A 21696-nucleotide genomic window follows, 5' to 3' on the forward strand; every position below is an offset into this window, starting at 1 on the left:
TTTTTATTTGTCCCTCCAGATTATAAGGAATTATTCAGTCTTCTATGAAAAGGCTGTCGTTTATATGTGCTCAGAAGCTCATCTCTGCATGCTTTCACTCACCCCTGACTCTCCATCATCCTGCCTTCTCTTGTATTTTCAGCGTTCCCCTCTGCTGTCTTTCTCATAAGTATTTAGGTGTGGTCTGGTAAGTCACATCTTTAACAAAAAAGAGCTCCCTTCACCGTCTTTTTCAGTTAATCCTATTACGTTAAGTCCTCCTTAAGAGAGGAGTTTGTTTTTACCTGCTAGATGCCCATATATTCAACCCATCCCACTTTTGCTTCTGGCCCCTTCTAAGATCAATTTCCAATATGTGTTTAAGACTGCAGGATCCCACTCAGTTCTCATATTGAACTCTATGCTATTTAGTCTCTCTTTTTCCTCTTTCCTATATTCTGTCTTTAAAATCATTTCTCCAGCTTCTGTGGCACCATATTCTCTTTTTTTTTTCCTGCTACTGTGGGTACTTTTATTTTATTTTATTTTTAAAGATTTATTTATTTATTTATGATAGACCTAGAGAGAGAGAGGCAGAGGCACAGGCAGAGGGAGAAGCAGGCTCCATGCTGGGAGCCCGACGCAGGACTCGATCCCGGGACCCCAGGATCGCGCTCTGGGCCAAAGGCAGGCACTAAACTGCTGAGCCACCCAGGGATCCCCCTTGGGTACTTTTAGAAGTTATAGTTAGCCTCTTTTAGCTAAGGTAGGAGATCCTTGGGGCTCAGCTGACGCCCCCTGCCTTTTCCATCTTCTAGTTCCCTTGGCAATTTCATTCTCTCCCTTGATTAACTGCCATCAGTAGCCAGCAATTCTCTCATTGTAGCTTCAGACCTGAAGATTAATTTTAGTTACAGATTCATATTCAACTCTCTTCTCAACTTAAAATCCAATGGTCCATTCTAAAACAATGGTTGCCACTACTACCTTAAAACTAAAAGAAAAAAAAATTCTATGCTTTTTCTTTAGTGGAGCCCCTTTCAGTACATAAACAGTCAATTCAGTTGTTTATGATAGAAACTGAGTATCATTCTTGATACCTTCCTTACAATTCTGCCCCCCCATCCTGCCAGTGAGCCAGCCACCAGTCAATTGTATTTACTCCTTCCCGAATATGTGTATAAATGTCTGTGTAATTTCATCTGCTTTTGTACACTTTTACTTTTTTTCTCACTTTTTTTTTCTTTTTTTTCACTTTTACTCTTAACGCTGTATTCCATGTTTGCCTTTATTTCTACATGGAGTCTTCAATAGTCACCTACTACCCACTTAACAGAGAAGCCATGTGGATGTTTGAGAGACATAAATGTGACCTGTTATTCCTAGGTTTAACTATACAGTGACTTTTTGTTTTATTCAGAAGAAAAAATTCTTAACAAGGGCTTATAAAACTTTGTAGATTTTAAGACCTTACCTAACTCTTCTCTTCATTGTTATCTTCCCATTTGCTCCCCTAAGTTATAATGTCCTTTCCTTAATTCTTCAGACAGGCCAAGTTCTTTGCATCCTTGAAGTCTTTGTGTATATTATTCCTTGGCTAAGAATTCTGCACAGCACTCTGACACTCTGGCCTGGCTAATTGCTACTCACTGTTTAAATCTCTGTAAATGTCATTTTGCTATGGAAGTCTTCCTGTTCCACCCTCTAGCCCTTAAACACTAGGTTAGCTCTCCTTCTTATTTCCTTTCACAGCACTATCTCACCACACATTTTATAACACTTATAATGATAAGTAATATATTATTAATAATTACATGTATAATTAATGTACATAGAATGTAATGTCTTTCTTCCAAAAGAGGTTGAGAGTTTTCCTCAGTTCAGAGACCTATAGAACTTTTTTGTTCACTGCTTTATATATTTGCAGTGTTTAGTGTAGTATCTCGTCCTTACAAAGTGTTTTTTGGAAGAATATATATACACACACACATGTGATTACCTACATACGTACAGGTGTGTAATTAATATCTATGGCTGGATATGAATCTGCATATGTGCATGTACAAACCAACAAGAAAATGATAATGACTACCCTATGGAACAGAGAGTGATTGTTTTCAGGTTCAGGAGGTAATTCATATATACATTTACTTATTGAGTAATGATTAGCTTTCCCTTCTCCTATAGGTAAAAAATTTGAAAATACTGAAATGTTTGGTCAGTACCCACTTCAGGTCAATGGATTCAAAGATCTACATGAGTGCCTAGAAGCTGCTATGATTGAAGGAGAAATTGAGTCTTTACATTCAGAGAATTCAGGAAAGTCAGGCCAAGAGGTGAGTTTAGCATCTTCTTTGTTTCTCTTTCCCCAGTCTTTCTTATAGTGTGGTAAAGCACATTTTAGGTCTCTAATTATAAAACTGCCTCATATCTGAGAGAATACTCAGATTATGTGTTTGGATTTAATTATGGTAGCTTAGGCATTTGGGAAACCAGTACAAACAAGTCTATAATCTATGTTAAATTCTCCCTTGACAATTTAGCTTAAAATTTTCTGTTAAAATCCTCTTTTAGGAAAAAAAAAAATCCTCTTTTAGGGCATTACTGAGTCTATGTAGACTTTTTAGGGAAGGTACCAGTCATGGTAGCATGCTAGTCCTGGAGGTAAACAGGGAAAGTGCTGATATTAGGATGGAATTTTATATAGACATCTGTTACTTATATCCAGTAGTGTTGGAATTTATCTAGATTCCCTTTTTTTTTTTTTTTTTTTTTTTGTAAAAATTATTGTGTAATGGCAGAAGGGCAGATGGAAGAACTTGCTCTCTCAGGAAAGATATAACTTAACAAATATAAACCTGCTTATTTGTTTCAATTGGTCTCTGTCTGGCCTCCCACTCTCTCTTTATTCACGTCTCTAGCTCCATCTGTACATCCATCCATTCAGCCATGTATTCATCCTTATGTGTTACTATCATGGAAGGCAAAGGACAGATCATTGCTCCAAATTCAGTTATGAAGCAGTCGCTAATAGTTGTCTGCTCTAAACTCCATGCACAGAGGGCCAGCATCTTCATCTGTGTCATTCTTTATTATATCCCTGGTGGATAGTACAATGACTGCAAAAATAATTACGTAATACATATTTATTGACTGAATGAATGAAATGTCTCTGTGTTATCAAAAAAGTTTCTGAGGACTTTATCCCTGAATAAGGTGCTTAATAGATGTTAAGTGATGATATCTCTGTGTTTTTCTAAACAGGGACTGAGTTCTTGTGTCTTTAAGAGTAAATTGCTTTTATCTGAATATGTGCTTTTTTAAAAAGATGGAATTCTCTCTGTCCTGTTTTATCTTCATCCTCATTTCCTTCTCTTCCCTTATACACCCAAATAAACAAAATAAATTAACATTTACAGTTTTTTTTTTTTTTCGGGGAGAGAGAGAGGGAGAGAAAATATTTGAATTAGTTTTTCTCTCTGTATCATAAATCATCTACTTCAGTGATTCTCAGCAGATGCCGAGGCCCTACTTCTAAGCTGTCAAATCAGAATGCAGGGTAGAAATGTAATGCAGTACATGGGCCCAAGAGCTCCACCAGTGATTTCCATAGAGACCTCCAAATAAGAATATTTAAATTAAACTTACTTATTTTTATTGATCTCTAAAGATTGAGACTCTCAGGATCCCATAATGGAATAGGAAAGCAGACCCCCTGCCTAAAGTGTGACTTGTGTTATATTAAATAAAAGGAAAATGAGTTTAAGCAGAAAAAGGAGGGATTGCATTTTCCTTACCCTATCAGAGGAGCTTATAAGTGAAATATGCATTAGTTTATTGATAAATAATTTAGTAATTAATTGGTAAATAATCTTTCTCACATATTCCACTTTTAAAAATGTTTTTCTTACATTGAATCTGAATTTCATTATTTATTTTAAATTTAATCTGAATCTCATTATTTATTTAAAAAGATTTAGTTTGTCCTCCATCTTTGGCTTCATACTCTGAACTGCGTATATATTTTCTGCCTTGGTTTTTATATCCAACCTATCAAATACAGTGATATGTTTCCTCTGAATTCAGCAGTTTGTAAGGAGTCTTAGTAAGAACAAATTCAATTACCTGTATTCCTATTACCAATTGCCTAGATTTGTAGAACACAATAGTTTCAATGAGGCTTTTAATAATGTACTTAGATTATAGTCTTATTTCATTATGTCCTTCAGAGTGACTCTTCTGTTTCTTCTTAACTTTGTATAAATACCAATGAGTAACATCTTAGGCTTGTTTATAAATTGACATAGTCCCTGATAACACCTTTTATCTCTTAGACTATTATTTATTTAACAGATATTGATTTTACTTTGATACAGAAAACCTCTCTTTTGCTAAAGTAGCTGTGATCAAGTAATACTTAGGAAGACCTTTAGTGTCCTGAATACTCATGTTAAAATATCCAGTGGTCTATAAGAGTTTAAATTTCTGGAATGCCATACCAAGAGACAACTGAATGAATTAAAAATTATATATCTATGATAACTACTTATAAAATATTTTTCAAATCCTAAGTTTTAAAGTTTAATTACGTTTATAGATGAATCAAACTTTCTAGGAAACCTGGAGATTTGTTTTGATTGCCTATTGAAGCAAAAACCTTTCGAGCAGTGAATACCTCATTTCTTGCGTGGGTATTCACTTCTTACACATTTTCTTTTAGATTGTCACTATACACATGTAAGTATTTGTATTTGTTCATACTGTCCTGTGACTTGCATTTTTCCCTCACCAGTACATCACGAGCATCCTTCCAACATCAAAATATATGGCTCAACACCATTCTTTTTAAAACCTGCAAAGTATCACATAACCTGTATTTCTAAAATTAATTTAATTCTTCTGTGAGACATTAGTTGGACAAAGAATCATTTCAAGGAATATCTTTTTAAAGATTTATTTATTTATTTATTCATGATAGAGAGAGAGAGAGGCAGAGACACAGGCAGAGGGAGAAGCAGGCTCCATGCCAGGAGCCCAACGCAGGACTCGATCCTGGGACTCCAGGATTCCTCCCTGGGCCAAAGGCAGGCGCCAAACTGCTGAGCCACCCAGGGATCCCCAAGGAATATCTTTCTATAAATATAAATACCTTGAGAACTTAGCAATGAAGAATAGTCAGAAGTAGAATCTTTGGGTCACCAGGCATACTCATTTAAAAATATAAGTACTATCAAATTTCCCAAAATTCTACTAAGTTGTACTAAGTTATAGTCACAAAGTTGTACTAGGTTATAGTGAAAGTTCTACAACAAATTTTATGGAACTTTAAAAACTAAATTAGATAAACAATACCTACATGTACAATATTAGATATCTGTAGATGTTATATGGGAAATTTATCTTTTAGAGTGAAAGGGAAAATGTGTGAAGCCAGTTAAATGACTAAAACTAATTTTCAAGTTGGAATAGAGCTGTTTGCTTCTCATGCTTGATTTTTATCCTGGTTTTGTTTGGTGTTCTGTGGGAATTTGAAATGGTAGGTCTTATTTTTCTGTCCCCTGCTTCCCACATTCGTGTAATCTCACAAAAGCAAGGTATTTAAAACATATTAAAAATCAGCTATTATAACTCAAAAAGATGACTACATTCTCTCTAGAAAATACTTTTATTAAGTTAGATTTATAGACATAAAGTTCAGGAGCCCTTTTGTTGCCAACGTTTTTATTCATTAGCTGCCCCAATCTATTACTTCCTTAGGCTTATTATATAATATGATAATAAATAATAATAAAATGTGTTTAGAGATCTGGAAACTATAAGCATTATTTTTTACCTTTAATGATCTGTGTCTCACAAGCATGGCATACCAGTTAGAGAAGTAAATACAGTTTTTTATTGAATGAAAAGAATAACTTTTTTTTTTAAGATTTTATTTATTCATGGGAGAACACACAGAGAGAGAGGCAGAGACACAGAGGGAGAAGCAGGCTCCATGCAGGGAGCCTGACGTGGGACTTGATCCTGGGTCTCCAGGATCAGGCCCTGGGCTGAAGGCGGCGCTAAACTGCTGAGCCACCGGGCTGCCATAGAATAACATTTCGAAAGAAAAATACTTCGTATATTTAAAATTCTAGGTATATACTGCTATACTTAAAATCCTAAAATCACAGAGCTAGACAAATCCTTAATATTTTCTAAGATGAAGAATAAAGTGAAATCCTTCCAGTCTTGTAGAAAAAAACTGTTACTGCTGTTATAGGAAATACATTCACAACAGAGACATATTACATAATTATTATGAACATTCTTTCTTAAGTTATAGAAGTTATTTCCTGGACTTTTCATGGTTTGCCGAGAAGCATACCCCCAATTTGGGTGATTTTATTTCTATTGGCCATGGTAGGTTTCCATGAATTAAAGTATGTAACTATTTAATTTTCATGGTGACATTTAAAATACTGCAATAAAATATGAAAGCAATAGTTCTTGAAACCTACGTATTTATTTTAGTATCACAAAATGGAGTAGAGAGTAGTTATCCGAAGGCATCAAAAGTTTTCTTTGTGATATGTATGGAGTATGTTTTAATTCTTAACAGTAATTTAAGGTGTGTATTAGAATTCACTAAAATTCTTGCCAGTGTCATGTGAGAACAAAGTAAATAAGCAGTCTTTGCTCAAGAAATCTTCAAACTTAAGAGATGCTTCTGATACTAGATCTTTTGTAACTTTCTCTAGTCTACTTCAGTTTTAATAGCCATATAAAAATACATTTCTTAAACTTCAACTTTTGGTAAAAGATAAGCCACATCTAACTCAGGAAATTTCAATTCATGTAAGCTGTAGCATTTTGGGACAGAAAAAATAGTTTTAAATAATTATTTTTATTAGCTTTACTTAGAGAAAAGTAGTAGCTTACAAGATCTTAGTCAAATCCAGTTTGCCAAATGTTCACCGTTACTACTTTTTTTGGATGTCTGAATTTAAATTAGTGTACTCTTAGCTAATTGATATTTGTGTGGTTGCATTTTGTGGCACTTGAAAATAACACACGTGTAATGTGTGGCAATTACTTTTTAGAGTAGTACATGATGTGATTTACAGTAAGCATTAAAAATATTTGTTGCATTATTTTATACTTCCATATTTGTTGACTCAGGAGTTTTTGTTCATTTCTTTTTAAAAATGTGTTTATGTAAAACTTGAATATTTTTTTTGAAAGTAATTTTCTTTGAAATTTTGTTACATTTATTGCTTAAGTAAACAATTGCCAAATTTTGTGGAGCAATTGGCTCATAGCAATGAGGTATTTAATTCTTCAAACAGTAGTCATTTAAAGATTTTAAATATAGTTATCATTAGTTTAAACTCCGTTTTAGTAATAGGTTTTTTTTTTCTTAAATTAGTCAGTATTCCATTAGGAAAATTAAAAATAAAACAAGGGAATATCAGTTTCTAGTTTTTAGTAAGAATTGTGACCATTTATGCTATAAAAATTGTGTGTGTGTGTACAAGTTTCTTTTTCAAGATTTTTGAAGTGTGGTTGACTAATAAGTATATGTACCATTCCTGGTAGTCAGGTAGTCATAGTGACATAATATTGAAGAAGCCAGAGGATTTGTTAAAATTTGTTAAAAGCCATGCTTTTAAATAATGTCTGTAGCTTTAGGTTAAAAAACCTAATGTAAAAAATTATTATGGAAGAAGGAGAGTTGTTAGAAGATCTTTTTTCTTTGCTGGTTGAGTATTATTCCCATCCTTGAAATTTTTAAGTGGTGTGGAACACTTTTGGGAAGAAGTTGGATTTTAATTAAATTGCCTAGCTAGTCATATATTTGTAGTGCGAGCATTGTAGATGATACATCTAAAAATGCCATGCTGACACTCTGTGCCTCACACTGCAGTAGAGAAAACAAAAGGTAATAATAAGGTTTTTGTTGTTGTTTTCTTTCAGCATTGGTTCACCAAACTGCCACCTGTGTTAACATTTGAATTGTCAAGATTTGAATTCAATCAGGCATTGGGAAGACCAGAAAAAATTCACAACAAATTAGAATTTCCTCAAGTGTTATATCTGGACAGGTATGGTTTGGTATACAGCATGACTTGGTTTTGAAACTGTTCAGTAACCAAGTAAAGAATTATTGTTTAGAGAAGAAATTTGCTTAATTTCTTTAGAATTAGTCTTTTTTTTTTTTTTTTTGCATAATATGTCCAGTACTACTTGTCAAGGAAAATTGAGTTCTCTTTCTATTTAGAAAAGTATAGTTACTGGGAATTATAAGGAAGCTAAAACATTTATTTTTGTGTTTGTTACAATTTTATGAAATATTCTTTTGTCTGATATTTCATTGTAAAATTTTAAATTTTACCTTTTGACCTTTTGTGGTATTGGCTAGACTTAGTATTGTATCTATTTCCATGATTTTTTAGAAATGGTAATATTTTTTTTTTGTTTTTTTCCTGATAGATACATGCACAGAAACAGAGAAATAACAAGAATTAAGAGGGAAGAAATCAAGAGACTAAAAGATTACCTCACAGTATTACAACAAAGACTAGAGAGGTATTGTAACTTTTATGAAACATATGGGAAGTCATATTTTTAGTGATTATCTGGAATCTTTCATTTTAAATTTGCTTTGGGTGACTTTTAATTCTAGTAATAATCACTCTGAATTCATATTTTGCTTGAATAGTTTTGAGTTTTGTTAGAAACTAAAATAATTCTTAGTTGGCATTCATGATTATTTTAGTGTTTTAAATTAAATATTTTCATTGTTGACTAGTAATAATGCTCTTGGTGTTGAAAACAGTTACAAAATTAAATTAATGTTAAAAAAAATATCCAGAAAAGGGACACTTGGCAGGCTCAGTCAGTAGACCATGCAACTCTTGATACTTGGGCTGTGAGTTTGAGCCCTACATTGGGTGAAAAATTACTTAAAATAAAAAACAAAAAACCAAAGTTGAACTAATTTAAATTTTAATGTTTCTTTTTGTATGAGACTACATATCATTCTTGAGATTTCCATTAAAATGAATGGTGATTGAGTTTTTTCTGCTTAATACAGAAGATACAAACTCTCAGGCCTCTCATTGAGACTTTTTAAAGAAGGGAAGCAAGTCAGGTGTAAGCTGATAGGCAAAGGGAGCTTAGAGAGCATATCCCTGAGAGAGGAAGTGCCCATCATCTGTACTACCGGGTGGGACCATGTGTGACACCACATGTGAGTATGTCCTACTATTTTTGATAACTTCCCCAAAGTGCTGGAATCTAGACAGTCAGATGCTCTGTAGTTCAGACAAAAGTCTATAGGCTAAAATGTGGCCTGAGAGATCTCAGTTTGCAACCTCTGATTAATCTGTATCCCTTATTTTAGTATTAATTTGAAAATTAGCCCCAAATTTGTTAAACAAAAATAATGTATTATTATTTCAATAATTTTTATTTTTAAAAGGTGTCTGTGATCATATTAAAAACTAATCAGAGGTTAAAAAAACTAATCAGAGGTAAAAGGTAGAAGGATAATATTAGTCATCATCCTAATCATGAGACCAGATGACAGATCTAAAAATAAAAACAGTGTCAGGAAATGGAAATGTCAGTATTCATTTTCCTATTGGGTTACGACTTAGAGCAGCATTTAAAATATACAACAGTGTACAGACACATTCAGTTGTAATCAACTTTGTTTCCCTTAATTCGGAGGACATTTAAGTTCTTTCTTGAATGTGTCTTTAGTTTTAACATCCTCATTTGAAAAAGAAAATTAATTGCATTGTTGAGGAAGATTTATTAAAGTGTTTTTATCATGTTTTATAACAATTACTAAAAACAACCAAATGTGTTTTATATACAGCTAAAAGCATTTATACATCTTATGGTTAACAGATATTTAAGCTACGGTTCCGGTCCCAAACGATTCCCCTTGGTAGATGTTCTACAGTACGCATTGGAATTTGCTTCAAGTAAACCTGTGTGTACATCTCCTGTTGAGGATATTGATGCTAGTTCCCCACCTAGTGGTTCCACACCACAGACATTACCAAGGTAAAATGTTTTCCTGATTCAGGAGCCAGCTGTTAACTATATTATATAGTGATATAATTGATGCTTTAAAGAGGGTTTTATAAAATGTCCATTGTGATTTATTTTAGTGGACTCTAAAAATACTAGATTCACTTAGAAGGTTGTGCATCTTCTGGATGCTTTCTTATTTCACTGTTTCAATAGATTTTATGGTAGTGGATTGGAATTTTCATCATATTTTTTTTTCTGTTCAGAATTATACTTTAGGTTGTTTTGGTATAGATGTCCATCTTTTATCCATGAAAATACTGTTAAGTTGGTTTTTCCTGTAATGTAAGCTGATATTATATAATTTTGGTATGCATAAGATTTATTGACATGATTAAGCCATTTCTTCTATAAAGGCACGATTTCATTCTGATAATAATATATTCCTCATATATTAAGTATATCATTGGATATTAAATTAATATACATATTTTTTTCTATACATATACATATTTATTTTTCTAATTAATATACATATTTAATTATAATTTCAAAAATTAATGCAGTGTGTTTGGCACAATTTTTGTCCAGAGCTTCAGCTTGGAAAATTTAATAATGAATATTTTATGATTTAAAAATATAGCACAACAGAACAACAGGGAGTCCCTTCTTCAGAACTGCCAAGCACATCACCTGCATCAATAGCTGCCATTTCATCAAGATCAGTAATACATAAACCATTCACTCAGTCTCGGATACCTCCAGATTTGCCCATGCATCCAGCACCAAGGCACATAACAGAAGAAGAACTTTCTGTGCTAGAAAGCTGTTTACATCGCTGGAGGACAGAAATAGAAAATGACACCAGAGGTAAGAAGCTTCTCATAGCATAGCTACTGTCGCCTCAGATGGATATGTATAATGTTAAAATTGAGAAGGGGAATCACCTCTGGATTTCATATATAAATATTATAAAGTATTTTTTTTTCCTAGAAAGTGTTTTCTATAAAAGAAACTAGTCTGGCCACCTGTTTTTATGATCTTAATATCAGACTCAGAGAGACCAACAGATTTTCCCTGGACTATTTAGTTGATTAATGACATAGCAGATGGTCTGATTTTCCTGTTTAGTGCTCTAAATTTATATCAAACTGGTATTCACAGCTACTTCATTGGTGAAACATCATACAAGATTAAATTATATATTTATCAATAACATCCTTCCCCTTATGTTTGTGGAATGAGTTAAAGTGTTAAAAAATTATTTTAAGTTTAAGAATTAGAAATGTGAATTTTATTTATTTTTTAAAAAAGATTTACTTTATTTGAGAGGAAAAAATCAAGGGGCAGTAAGAGAGGGAGAAGCAGACTTCCTCCTGAGCAGGGAACCCATGTGTGCCCTGTCCCAGAACCCTGGGATCATGACCTGAGCCAAAGGCAGACACTTTTTTGTTTGTTTTTTTCAAAGGCAGGTACTTAACCAGTTGAGCCACCCAGGTGCCCCAGAAATGTGAATTTTAATTTTCAGTCTGCTCTAACAGAGATTTCCAGATATGATCTAGGAGCTCAGTGCCAGTTTGTAAAGTGTTTTAACTGGCATGTAGCAAAATAAGAAAAATAAGAACAGTGCTCTGTTAGGAGTATGAGGGTGCATGTGTGCATGTGTATATATGTTGGTGTTAAGTTGCAATCTGGCCTTGGAAGGAACTCTCCTTTATTCCCCAATTATGTCTTTGCTACTTTAGTGTTCTTAAGGTAGCCTTTTTCTTTTTTTAAATGAAGTGATGTTAATATTTTATGGTAGATTTTATTATAATTTTTCCTTACATGGCAAAATATTATATCCTATTATCATCACCCAATTTTATCCTAATTTTATTCTATGTAAAAAGAAAAATCTAAGAGCTACTGTTTTATAACAAAAGATTGGAATTATTTTAAAGAGTATGGCTTATTGGAGCCCAACTTGACTATAGACGATATGTAAATAAAGAGCAGTCCTAATGTAATGTAATATAACATAAATAGGATATTATGGCAACCAACAATTAGCATTGGTAGCTATAAATATTTCCCTTAGTATTTTTCATCTATGAGGGAATTTTTTACATTTGAATTCATTAGCAAACATTTATTGAGCACACTGTGTTTCCTGAACACTGTAATAGATATTGGATAATTTTCTACGGGACTTGGTAGATTATATTTGTTTTTATATGACTACATTTGGAAGGGTGGAAGCTAGGAAGCTTTTGACATCAAGGTAGGGCATTGAGGGAGGAGAGAAATGAACAGATATGATCTATTCTTTGGAGAAAACTGACAGAGATAGATCACTGACAAGAGGTGAGAGAAAGGGAGGAATTAGGGATGATTTCCTTAGTTTTCCATGCTGGTATGAATAGATAGATGGAATATACTTTGGAAAAGGGAAAACTGGTGGATGAGCAGGTTCCGCACCTCACAGGAGGAAGTAGAGGAGTACGAGGAGTCCACTTTTGGCCATTTTAAGTTTGAGAAACTTGAGAGACATTCATCTGATAAGGCTTTGGACCTTAATACCTAATAGTTTGGATCATAATAATACTATGGATCAGGTGGGATTTTCCTTGGAATATTTGTTTCCTCTCTTTTATCCCTGTTATTAGCTGTTAGCATTATTTTTTAAACTATCGTATAATATTCCAGTATCTGAGTAGGATGTAATTTATTTAATTTCTACATTGATACTACAAATAGTGCTGGCCCTCCACATGCATACTGACACACTTTTGTGAGCAGGATATATTCTTAAAAGTGCCATTTCTGGTCCTATAGTGTATATATTTGAAATTTTAGCTGTTTTGGAATTTTACCTCCAAAACATTGAACCAGTTTTTACTCCCACTAACTGTGTGGGAGAGCCTGTCTCCCAAAATCCTCCTTAGTCCTGGGTACTTTTTAGATTGTGGTAGCCTGAATGTTGAAAAATGGTATGTTGGTGTCTTAATTTGCATTTCCTTAATTATGAGTGAAATTCTATTTTCCTATAAGTTTCTTGTTTATGACATTCACCCATTTTTTATATTGAACCATTTATTTTTCTCTTACTGCTCAGTAGAAACTTTGATGTTATGGGTATTAACCTGTTGCCTGTAGTGCTTGCTGTAGATACTGTTTTCTTAATTTGTTTTTGTCATTTGACTTTTTTTAGAGAGTCTTATCTTTTCCTTTATGGTTACTGAATTTTCTGTCAGGCTTACTAAAAGGTCTTTCCTCCACTCTGAAGTTACTAATATTTTTTGTAGTCTTTCATGATTTCTTCCTTATTCTTTTCAACAGCTTCATAGTATTGGTTATACTATAATTTAACCATTTCCACGTTAGTAGATATTTAGGTTGTCTCTAGTTCTTTAATTGTTAGGGCAATATAGCTGTGAATAATTTTGTAGAATGGATTTCTATTGGAAGTAGAAGTACTAAGTAATGGGAGTGTCAACATTATTTCCACTGGTGATTGTAGTGGAGTTTTATTCAATGACATATATGTATATAGACGATTTGTGGCAAAGTTATTTTATTTCATTCCACAATTTTCCTGTTTAAGTAAATGTATAAGGGGCTTTAGATTCAGCTTTTATTGAAACTTTCCTTTATAGATTTGAATAAAGTTCACTTTTATAGACTCAGCACATTTTCTAAGTGAACCATATTTGTTTGTTTTTAATTATGCACTTGTGCTATACCTTTTATTAAGGAAAACTTTTGTTTTATGTAGACTCCAAATGATAATGTTTTTAAGAGCGCTTTAGGAATTTTTCCTTATTGGTCTAACATATTGGTAGGAAAACCATTAGTTACTATCTTATATCTATGTAAAGACATATGTTAATCATTTTAAATGGCATCTTCTATCCTTAGATTTGCAGGAAAGCATATCCAGAATCCATCGAACAATTGAACTGATGTATTCTGACAAATCTATGATCCAAGTAAGTTAAATTTGAGGTTGGTAAGTGCTGTCAAAATTATTTACATATTTTTTATTTATATGATTAACCTAATTTTTAAGCTAATTCTGGTTCTTTTTATGTTATAAGATTGCTAAAATTAAAGATTCCATATTAATATTTCCCATACAATATTGTATGCTCATATTTATTGTTTACTTTTTAAAATTGTTTTACAGTAAACTTAGCAAAAATCTTTAGAAGGTCTTAGTTTTTACAAAAAGTCCTACAGAGGAAATTATATGGTTGTTTAGGGATATTAAGATTGAGGGGGAAGTATAGTGCTCAGTAACATTTTAACTTTTTGGCATACAGTATATAGGCCATATTGCTAATTCAGTCATCAATTTATAATTCTGAAGATTTAGATAAAATCATGTGCTTCATTTAAAATACTCATCATAAGTTCTTCGTTTAAAGGAAATACATTTTCAGAGTTTGAAAAAATATCCTATTTATACACCTGCTTTACATGTCATTAGATTATTTATCTCCCCCTTTTTTATTTCATACTGTAATTTTAAAAAAATTTTAATCACAGCCAGTTTTTGCTTGTTAAAAACATATTCTTTTATCGTATTCTCCAATCAGATAGTTTATGGGTTTCATGGAATATGGTATTAATAGACTAAATTGTGGCTTAACTATTTTGTTTTCATATTTAGGTTCCTTATCGCTTACATGCTGTTTTAGTTCATGAAGGTCAAGCTAATGCCGGGCACTACTGGGCATACATTTTTGATCATCGTGAAAACAGGTGGATGAAGTACAATGATATTGCTGTGACAAAATCATCATGGGAAGAGCTAGTGAGGGACTCTTTTGGTGGTTATAGAAATGCCAGTGCATACTGTTTAATGTACATTAATGATAAGGCACAATTCTTAATAAAAGGTAAGAACATGAAATATATAGGGTAGTATGTATTTTTAAGTATGTAGCTCTTTTATGTGACTCTGGTCTCTGGTGTGATTAGTTAAGTTTAATTGACTCAGGGTGATGGATGTGGTTAGGAAGTACAGTTGGCTTATTCTGAGTGAGAAACTGGAATTACAAGAGTAATCAGGACTGACAATTGGAATATATTTTGTATCCAAAGTTAACTACTTAGTAACCACTATAAAATGTAACTCTGACCTATTTCTCCTCGCTAAAATTCTTTTAAGGATCATATTACACATTGACTCATATTTAAGTTCCTTAATATACAAGGCCTCCATTTTCTGGCCTCTGATTGTCTCTCAAGCCTCATTTATTACCAGTGTCCATTTTAAACTGTGTATACTTTACTGATATCTGAACTGCTTGTTGTATTCTCTTCACACCAAATGATTTCACTCATTTATATCTATATGTTCTTATGTTTTTTTTTTTTTTATTTTTTGGAGGTAATGTTCTTATTTCTTCTTTTGTCTTAATTTCTGCTCATCTGCAATATTCAATTCAGGTGTCATCTGCTCTGCCAAGTTTTTTTTGACTTCTACCAGAATATATATCTCTCCTTGTGTTCTCATTGCATATGTCTATCGGGCACTTACGTGTGTTGGAATTGTATGTTGACTTATCTTTTTCACTTCACTCCGATCTGCTCCAAGACAGGGACAATGTCATACTATGTCTTATTGTTTTGTTTCTTAATATTCTCACATAGGTTTGCATATAGAAAATACTTAATAAAGGTTTGTTGAAACTGATAAAAATCAACCTTCTTTCTGTGTTTAACCATTCAGCAACAGTAGCTAGGTGGTTCAATTGTGGCTAAAGCTATAGTGTGCTTTGTATGTGTGCAGCAGAGGTTCAGTAACTCTCCTAAATACTACTTATGTAATGGTTTTAAAAATCTTGCTATATTGATTAGTTTTCAAATTGCATGTGGGCACATTGCTATGCTTAACTGTTTTAGACAAAAAAGAATTTTAGTTCTGTTTAGATTTTAATAAGGTTATGAATTATTCTCATTCTGTGATAATTTTTATTTCACAAATAATCAAACGTCTAGTGTTTTCTTAGAATATGTAGTACTGTGTCAATGTTTGAGTAGCAAATGATGTTGGCTTTATATCCCATTCCTTTTTTTTACTCCTTAGATTAAAAAAAAAAAAAAAAGCTGAGAACATTTCCTATAATGGATTATAAAATATTTGCATCATTGCTTGTCCAGTTTTAATTTTTAATATTGATTTGTTAAATTGTAATAATTCATACTTTAAATCCCATTGGAAATGCATCCTATTTTGAGCTTTGCATTTTTCCTTTAATTCTTAATTTTATATTAGTTTTTGAAATATGATTTGCAGAGGAGTTAAATAAAGAAACTGGGCAGGCTCTTGTTGGAATAGAAACGCTACCACCGGATTTAAGAGATTTTGTTGAGGAAGACAACCAGAGATTTGAAAAAGAACTAGAAGAATGGGATGCACAGCTTGCCCAGAAAGCTTTGCAAGAAAAACTTTTAGCATCTCAGAAATTGAGAGAGTCAGAGTCTTCTATAACAACAGGTTAGTACATTTTGATTAAATTGTATTTTATTATCTCTATTTATTATTGATATTTTATTTAAAAAATAGGATATGCTCATTTAACAATTTTTTTTTAAGATTTTATTTATTTATTCATGAGAGACAGAGAGAGAGAGAGAGGCCGAGACACAGGCAGAGGGAGAAGCAGGCTCCATGAAGGGAGCCTGACATGGGACTCGATCCTGGGTCTCCAGGATCACGCCCTGGGCTGAAGGCGGCGCTAAACTGCTGAGCCACCCGGGCTGCCCGATATGCTCATTTAAAAAAGAACCTTAATTATTTTAAAATGTGAAGAAGACAGTAAAAATCATCTGAAATTCCATCACTTCTCTGAGTGATGTTGCCTGTTAGCATAGGTAACAATTTAGTTTACCCTTTTGCCAGGTACTGTATACATATATCCCTTTTTCAAGTTAAATGAGATGATTTTGCTAATAACTCTTTCTGTTCTTACCCTGCCCACTTTGGTTGGGCCTAAAGAAGTTTAGAAAAGCCATGAAAACTAGCACGTAATCCAAACTTTTTCACTAAAGCTATCAAGAGAGTGAATACTAGTAATTTCCCATTTCAACAAAATAGCACTATTGGTATGTCCATACATATTTTGTATAATATTTTATGTAATATTTTGTGCATTTATGCTATTATTATAGAGCAGTTATTTGATTTTTTCAGAATTTTTAAAATTAAACAAGTGAGCTGAAACTATTTAATATATTTCAAGTTAAAATATGTATAGACTCATAAAACAGAGGTCAATGTACAAAAATAAAATATTTAAAAATATTCTTAAGTTCTTAGCTGATGAAATCAATAAAATGTTCAGAGTAAACGGTATAAAAATAAACATGTTCTAGCAAAATTGAAAATAAAGTATCTTCTGATTTTTTTTTAAGATTACTTTCATCAATCATCACAGAGTTGTTAATATATTTTAGGACAATATATTTTCTCCTGTGAAAATGTGTTATTTCTCTGTAGTAGTTGAAAAAATGAGAAGAGATAAATTGAACACAGATATTTTTGTCAAACTCATTTCTCTTTTTTTTTATAACAGTGAACTTTTTTGAATGGCCTTTTTATGCAATTCTGCCAATTTTGGTTTTATTTTTTAAGAAAGCATTTTATGTGTTTGTTTAATTTCATTTTTTATAGACTGATTCCCATACAGCATTACTTAGGTGAATTTTAGCCTTATCTCTTGAACTTTAGAAGTAATGATTCTCTCACTGGAAGATGTACAGTACCACAATATGGTATTGTGAATGAAGCAGGCACACAAAGATCTGTCCAGACTTGTTACCTTGTTTTCATGTAAATTGATTAGTTGAGTCCTTGATCTCGATGTTAATGGGCATTGATTCAGAATTTTTAAAAGACCATGATAATTGTATTATACCAAAAAATACCAATATTTTTCTACTTAAATGCAATATAGTATATTTGAATACCATCATTGTAGTGTGGTAAGTTCTACAATGATGCCCGACTGTATTTCTTTCCATACATTAAGAGCCACTGTGTAAACCACATGAAGGTCTGTGATTTCACAGGAATGCAGTTTCATTATAGTGACTTTGTCTACTTCCATAGGATTTGACTCAGTAGCTATCAAGAGATTTCTGTGCTCAAATAACAGTATATACATTATAGTTCTTTTCATTTTTGAACCAATTCCATCCCTGTGTGATTTCATCCCTTGTCTATGCCTTGTGCATATCCTTCATAAACTGATCCCTAGAACTTACCCCAAGGAGCAACTTTGTTATACTTCCACTAACTTTTGTGCACGCCATCTGCATGTAGCTATTATCTTATTAGTGGGAGGTTGTGGCTTCCTAATTGGTGTAAGTGATGGTGGTACCTAAGTACTCAAATGAAGGTGAATCCTACATTTATTGGTTAAGCTATAACTCTATTCTTGGCTCACATATTTTGTGGTACCAAAATATTAAGTACTAGATAGTCTTCTTTTCATCTTGTCTCTGACTAAATTTACCAACTTAACACATTTTATTTCGATTCAGACTAATACATATTCCCCATTAATATTCCTATCTGACAGGACTAGCTAACCTTGCCATACCATTTACATTTGTTATCTTATGTTCTCTCTGTATAAAAGGCCACATCTTTATGCCCCATACCCTTTATCCTGATTAATACTTACTACCATATACTTTAAATGCTGTTTTATAATTTAAAAACACAGGAATAGGTATTGGGCATATATTTTCATATCTCTTTTTAGTATTCAAAAGAAATACTTGAGAATGGAATATATTTCTGAGAGGAATCAGAATAACTAAAAAATAAAGAGACAGAAATGGTCAGTTTGCATATAACTATTATGATGATTATCTTCCAGACTGAAGTTTTTAGAAAGCATTGAATTTTCAGCATATTAAAGAGAATCTGTGTTTAAATCTTTCAGGTGTACACTAGAATTATACGTGACTAATGGAAGGTAATACAAGGAAGTCTTCATAGAATCCAGCAGAGTGATTTTTCTTTCCTTGCAAATCTTCTCAATAAAACTGTAATGTGACAGCTATTAAAATCAATTTCTTCTGAGTGATATTCCAAATATTAATTTACATAGTATTAATTAAATGAGTATTTGTTCCACTTCTGCTGACACGTGACCAAGAAATCTAAGACCTCATTTCTCTAGTACCATTCCTTGTCTTACTGAAACTAAGTAATAAGTGATGGAACCAAAAATTATTTGGTCCTTTTCATGCTGCCTCCTTAAACCTGCTTACTGCAAAGAAAAACTTACCTTAACACTTATGTTTAGAGATTTATTCAACATTCTTTACTACAGTGTACACCTAGGGAATTTTTTTGTGAGTATAAGCAGCACATGCCACCTGAGTAAGATCACCTAAGACTTAACTAGGATCAGAACCTCTGAAGGAAGGGTCCAGAATATATATATATATATATATATATATATATATATATATATTAAAATTTATTTATGATAGTCACACACAGAGAGAGAGAGAGAGAGGCAGAGACATAGGCAGAGGGAGAAGCAGGCTCCATGCACCGGGAGCCCGATGTGGGATTTGATCCCGGGTCTCCAAGATCACGCCCCGCTGCGCCACCCAGGGATCCCCAGAATATATATTTTTAAAGAGATCCTTAGATAAGTTTGAGGTATACTTCTAGTTAAACAGAATGGCTATGTTTATAAAACAGAGAAACAGAGAAGAGAAGAACTTTGCACTTTACTTGTGTTTCTCCTATCTTCTTCAAAAACTTTTTAAAAGGATTTATTTATTTTAGAGCATGAGTCAAGGGAAGAGGGTATGAGAGAGAGAATCTCAAGCCGACTTGTTTAACTGACTGCACCACCGAGGAACCCCTAAAAACTGTTTTTTTTTTTTTAATTTAAATTTTAGTTAACATACAGTGCAGTATTGGCTCTGGAAACACCATTACAGTCCTCATAACCTATATAGCATACCCAATTTAAAAAAAATTAAAAGGTAGAAAAAATAAGGTAAAAATGGTTAATATTGATATGAAATGCATTCCATAAGATTTCATAAATTTGCCTAGAAGGGGCTTACAGAATTAGCTCTGGGACTTTTCCACAGATACTGTCTACAAGTTAAAAACAAACTGATATTCCAGGAAATTTCAGCTGGTTCTTGAGAGTAAGATCTGGTAACATGAACAGTACCCTCAATATTCTCAAGTTCCTTTAAATCAGGGACTGTGTGATGTTCTTATGTATATTTCCAGAATCTAGCATAATAAATGACATATGGTAACTGACCCTTGAATGTTTTCTGAATTGAATTCATTTCCTATGGAGATTCCAATAATGAGTGTCCTGGAAGTGATCCACATTGTATGGGAATACTAACACTTGAAAAGTCTAGCCAAAATAATTATACATTAGATAGAAGGATAAAAATGTGTGGTACACATTTTATGTAGCTCTGTCCTAGGAAAATTCTAGGTTTAACTCTGGTTCCTAAGCCTCTACCCCTCAATTCCCATAATTCTGTTTGTAGTAGCACCCAGGAATTTGAAGTCTTAAAAATTTCTCTTGGGATTCTATGCAGCTAGCCTATCGTGGCTTTATAGGCTGCTTTTGGGGAATCATTAATTTTAAATACATTTCTAGAAATGAATGGTCTGCATATCTTTGATTTAATACTCTAAATATTCTCAGTGTGATTGTAATAAGTAAGACTCATCAGTAAGTCAAGGTATTAAGTACTTCTGAAAGATAGGAGGTGTTACTCTCCCCCCCCCTCTTTTTTTTTTTTTAAATAATTGATTTAAGAGCAGATCCTTGGGCAGCCCAGGTGGCTCAGTGGTTTAGCACCACCTTCTGCCCAGGGCACGATCCTGGAGACCCAGGATTGAGTCCCATGTCAGGCTCCTTGCATGGAGCCTGCTTCTCCCTCTGCCTGTGTCTCTGCCTCTCTCTCTGTCTCTGTGTCTCTCATGAATAAATAAATAAAATCTTAAAAAAAAAAAAAAGGGATCCCTGGGTGGCGCAGCGGTTTGGCGCCTGCCTTTGGCCCAGGGCGCGATCCTGGAGACCCGGGATCGAATCCCATGTCAGGCTCCTGGTGCATGGAGCCTGCTTCTCCCTCTGCCTGTGTCTCTGCCTCTCTCTCTCTCTCTCTGTGTGTGACTATCATAAATAAATAAAAAAAAAAAAAGAAAAAAGAAAAAGAACAGATCCCTATGCCATAACAGAAAGGCAGTTGGTTATTTAGTTAACTGTCTTAAAATGTTGAAGAGCAGAACCAGGAAATATACATAAGTGGAACACTCCCAAGGCATCCCAGTCTCTTACTCAATGTGAAGGTAGATCAAAGGAGCAGGCTCAGAGTACTCATAGAATGTTGGGTCTTCTTTAACAGCCAAGTAAGTAAATGAAACCCCTACATTTTGAACATAGAGCATAGCTGGGAAATCTCTTATGTGGAGGATAACCATTTACAAATCTCAGAGAAGTACCCATAGGACATATAAATGATGTAAGGGATATTTTAGATAGAGGGATATTATATACCTCCATAGAGACTTGGTAATCACCAGCTGTATTCCAAATTGAATTCATATATATCAGCTGAATAATATATATTAAGCTGAGGGATCAATTAGTATATAAAGTGTCAGAACACAGATAAAGAAAATATCATGGTCTCTATTAA

At 33.2% G+C, this 21696-nt stretch overlaps 1 protein-coding gene across 4 annotated transcripts in view; it reads left to right on the plus strand.

The window, feature by feature from the left end:
* USP25 (ubiquitin specific peptidase 25) overlaps positions 1-21696 on the plus strand; it is a 136331-nt gene that overhangs the window by 79364 nt on the left and 35271 nt on the right. For all 4 annotated transcript variants that reach the window (XM_055313820.1, XM_055313821.1, XM_055313823.1 and 1 more), the window contains 8 exons: positions 2167-2315; positions 7933-8060; positions 8449-8544; positions 9874-10032; positions 10643-10869; positions 13900-13970; positions 14654-14882; positions 16286-16486. In XM_055313820.1, the coding sequence (XP_055169795.1) occupies positions 2167-2315; positions 7933-8060; positions 8449-8544; positions 9874-10032; positions 10643-10869; positions 13900-13970; positions 14654-14882; positions 16286-16486 (1260 nt within the window). The remainder of the gene's footprint in view (positions 1-2166; positions 2316-7932; positions 8061-8448; positions 8545-9873; positions 10033-10642; positions 10870-13899; positions 13971-14653; positions 14883-16285; positions 16487-21696) is intronic.

Source organism: Nyctereutes procyonoides, unplaced genomic scaffold (assembly GCF_905146905.1).
Source record: "Nyctereutes procyonoides isolate TBG_1078 unplaced genomic scaffold, NYPRO_anot_genome, whole genome shotgun sequence".
Taxonomy (NCBI): Eukaryota; Metazoa; Chordata; class Mammalia; order Carnivora; family Canidae; genus Nyctereutes; species Nyctereutes procyonoides.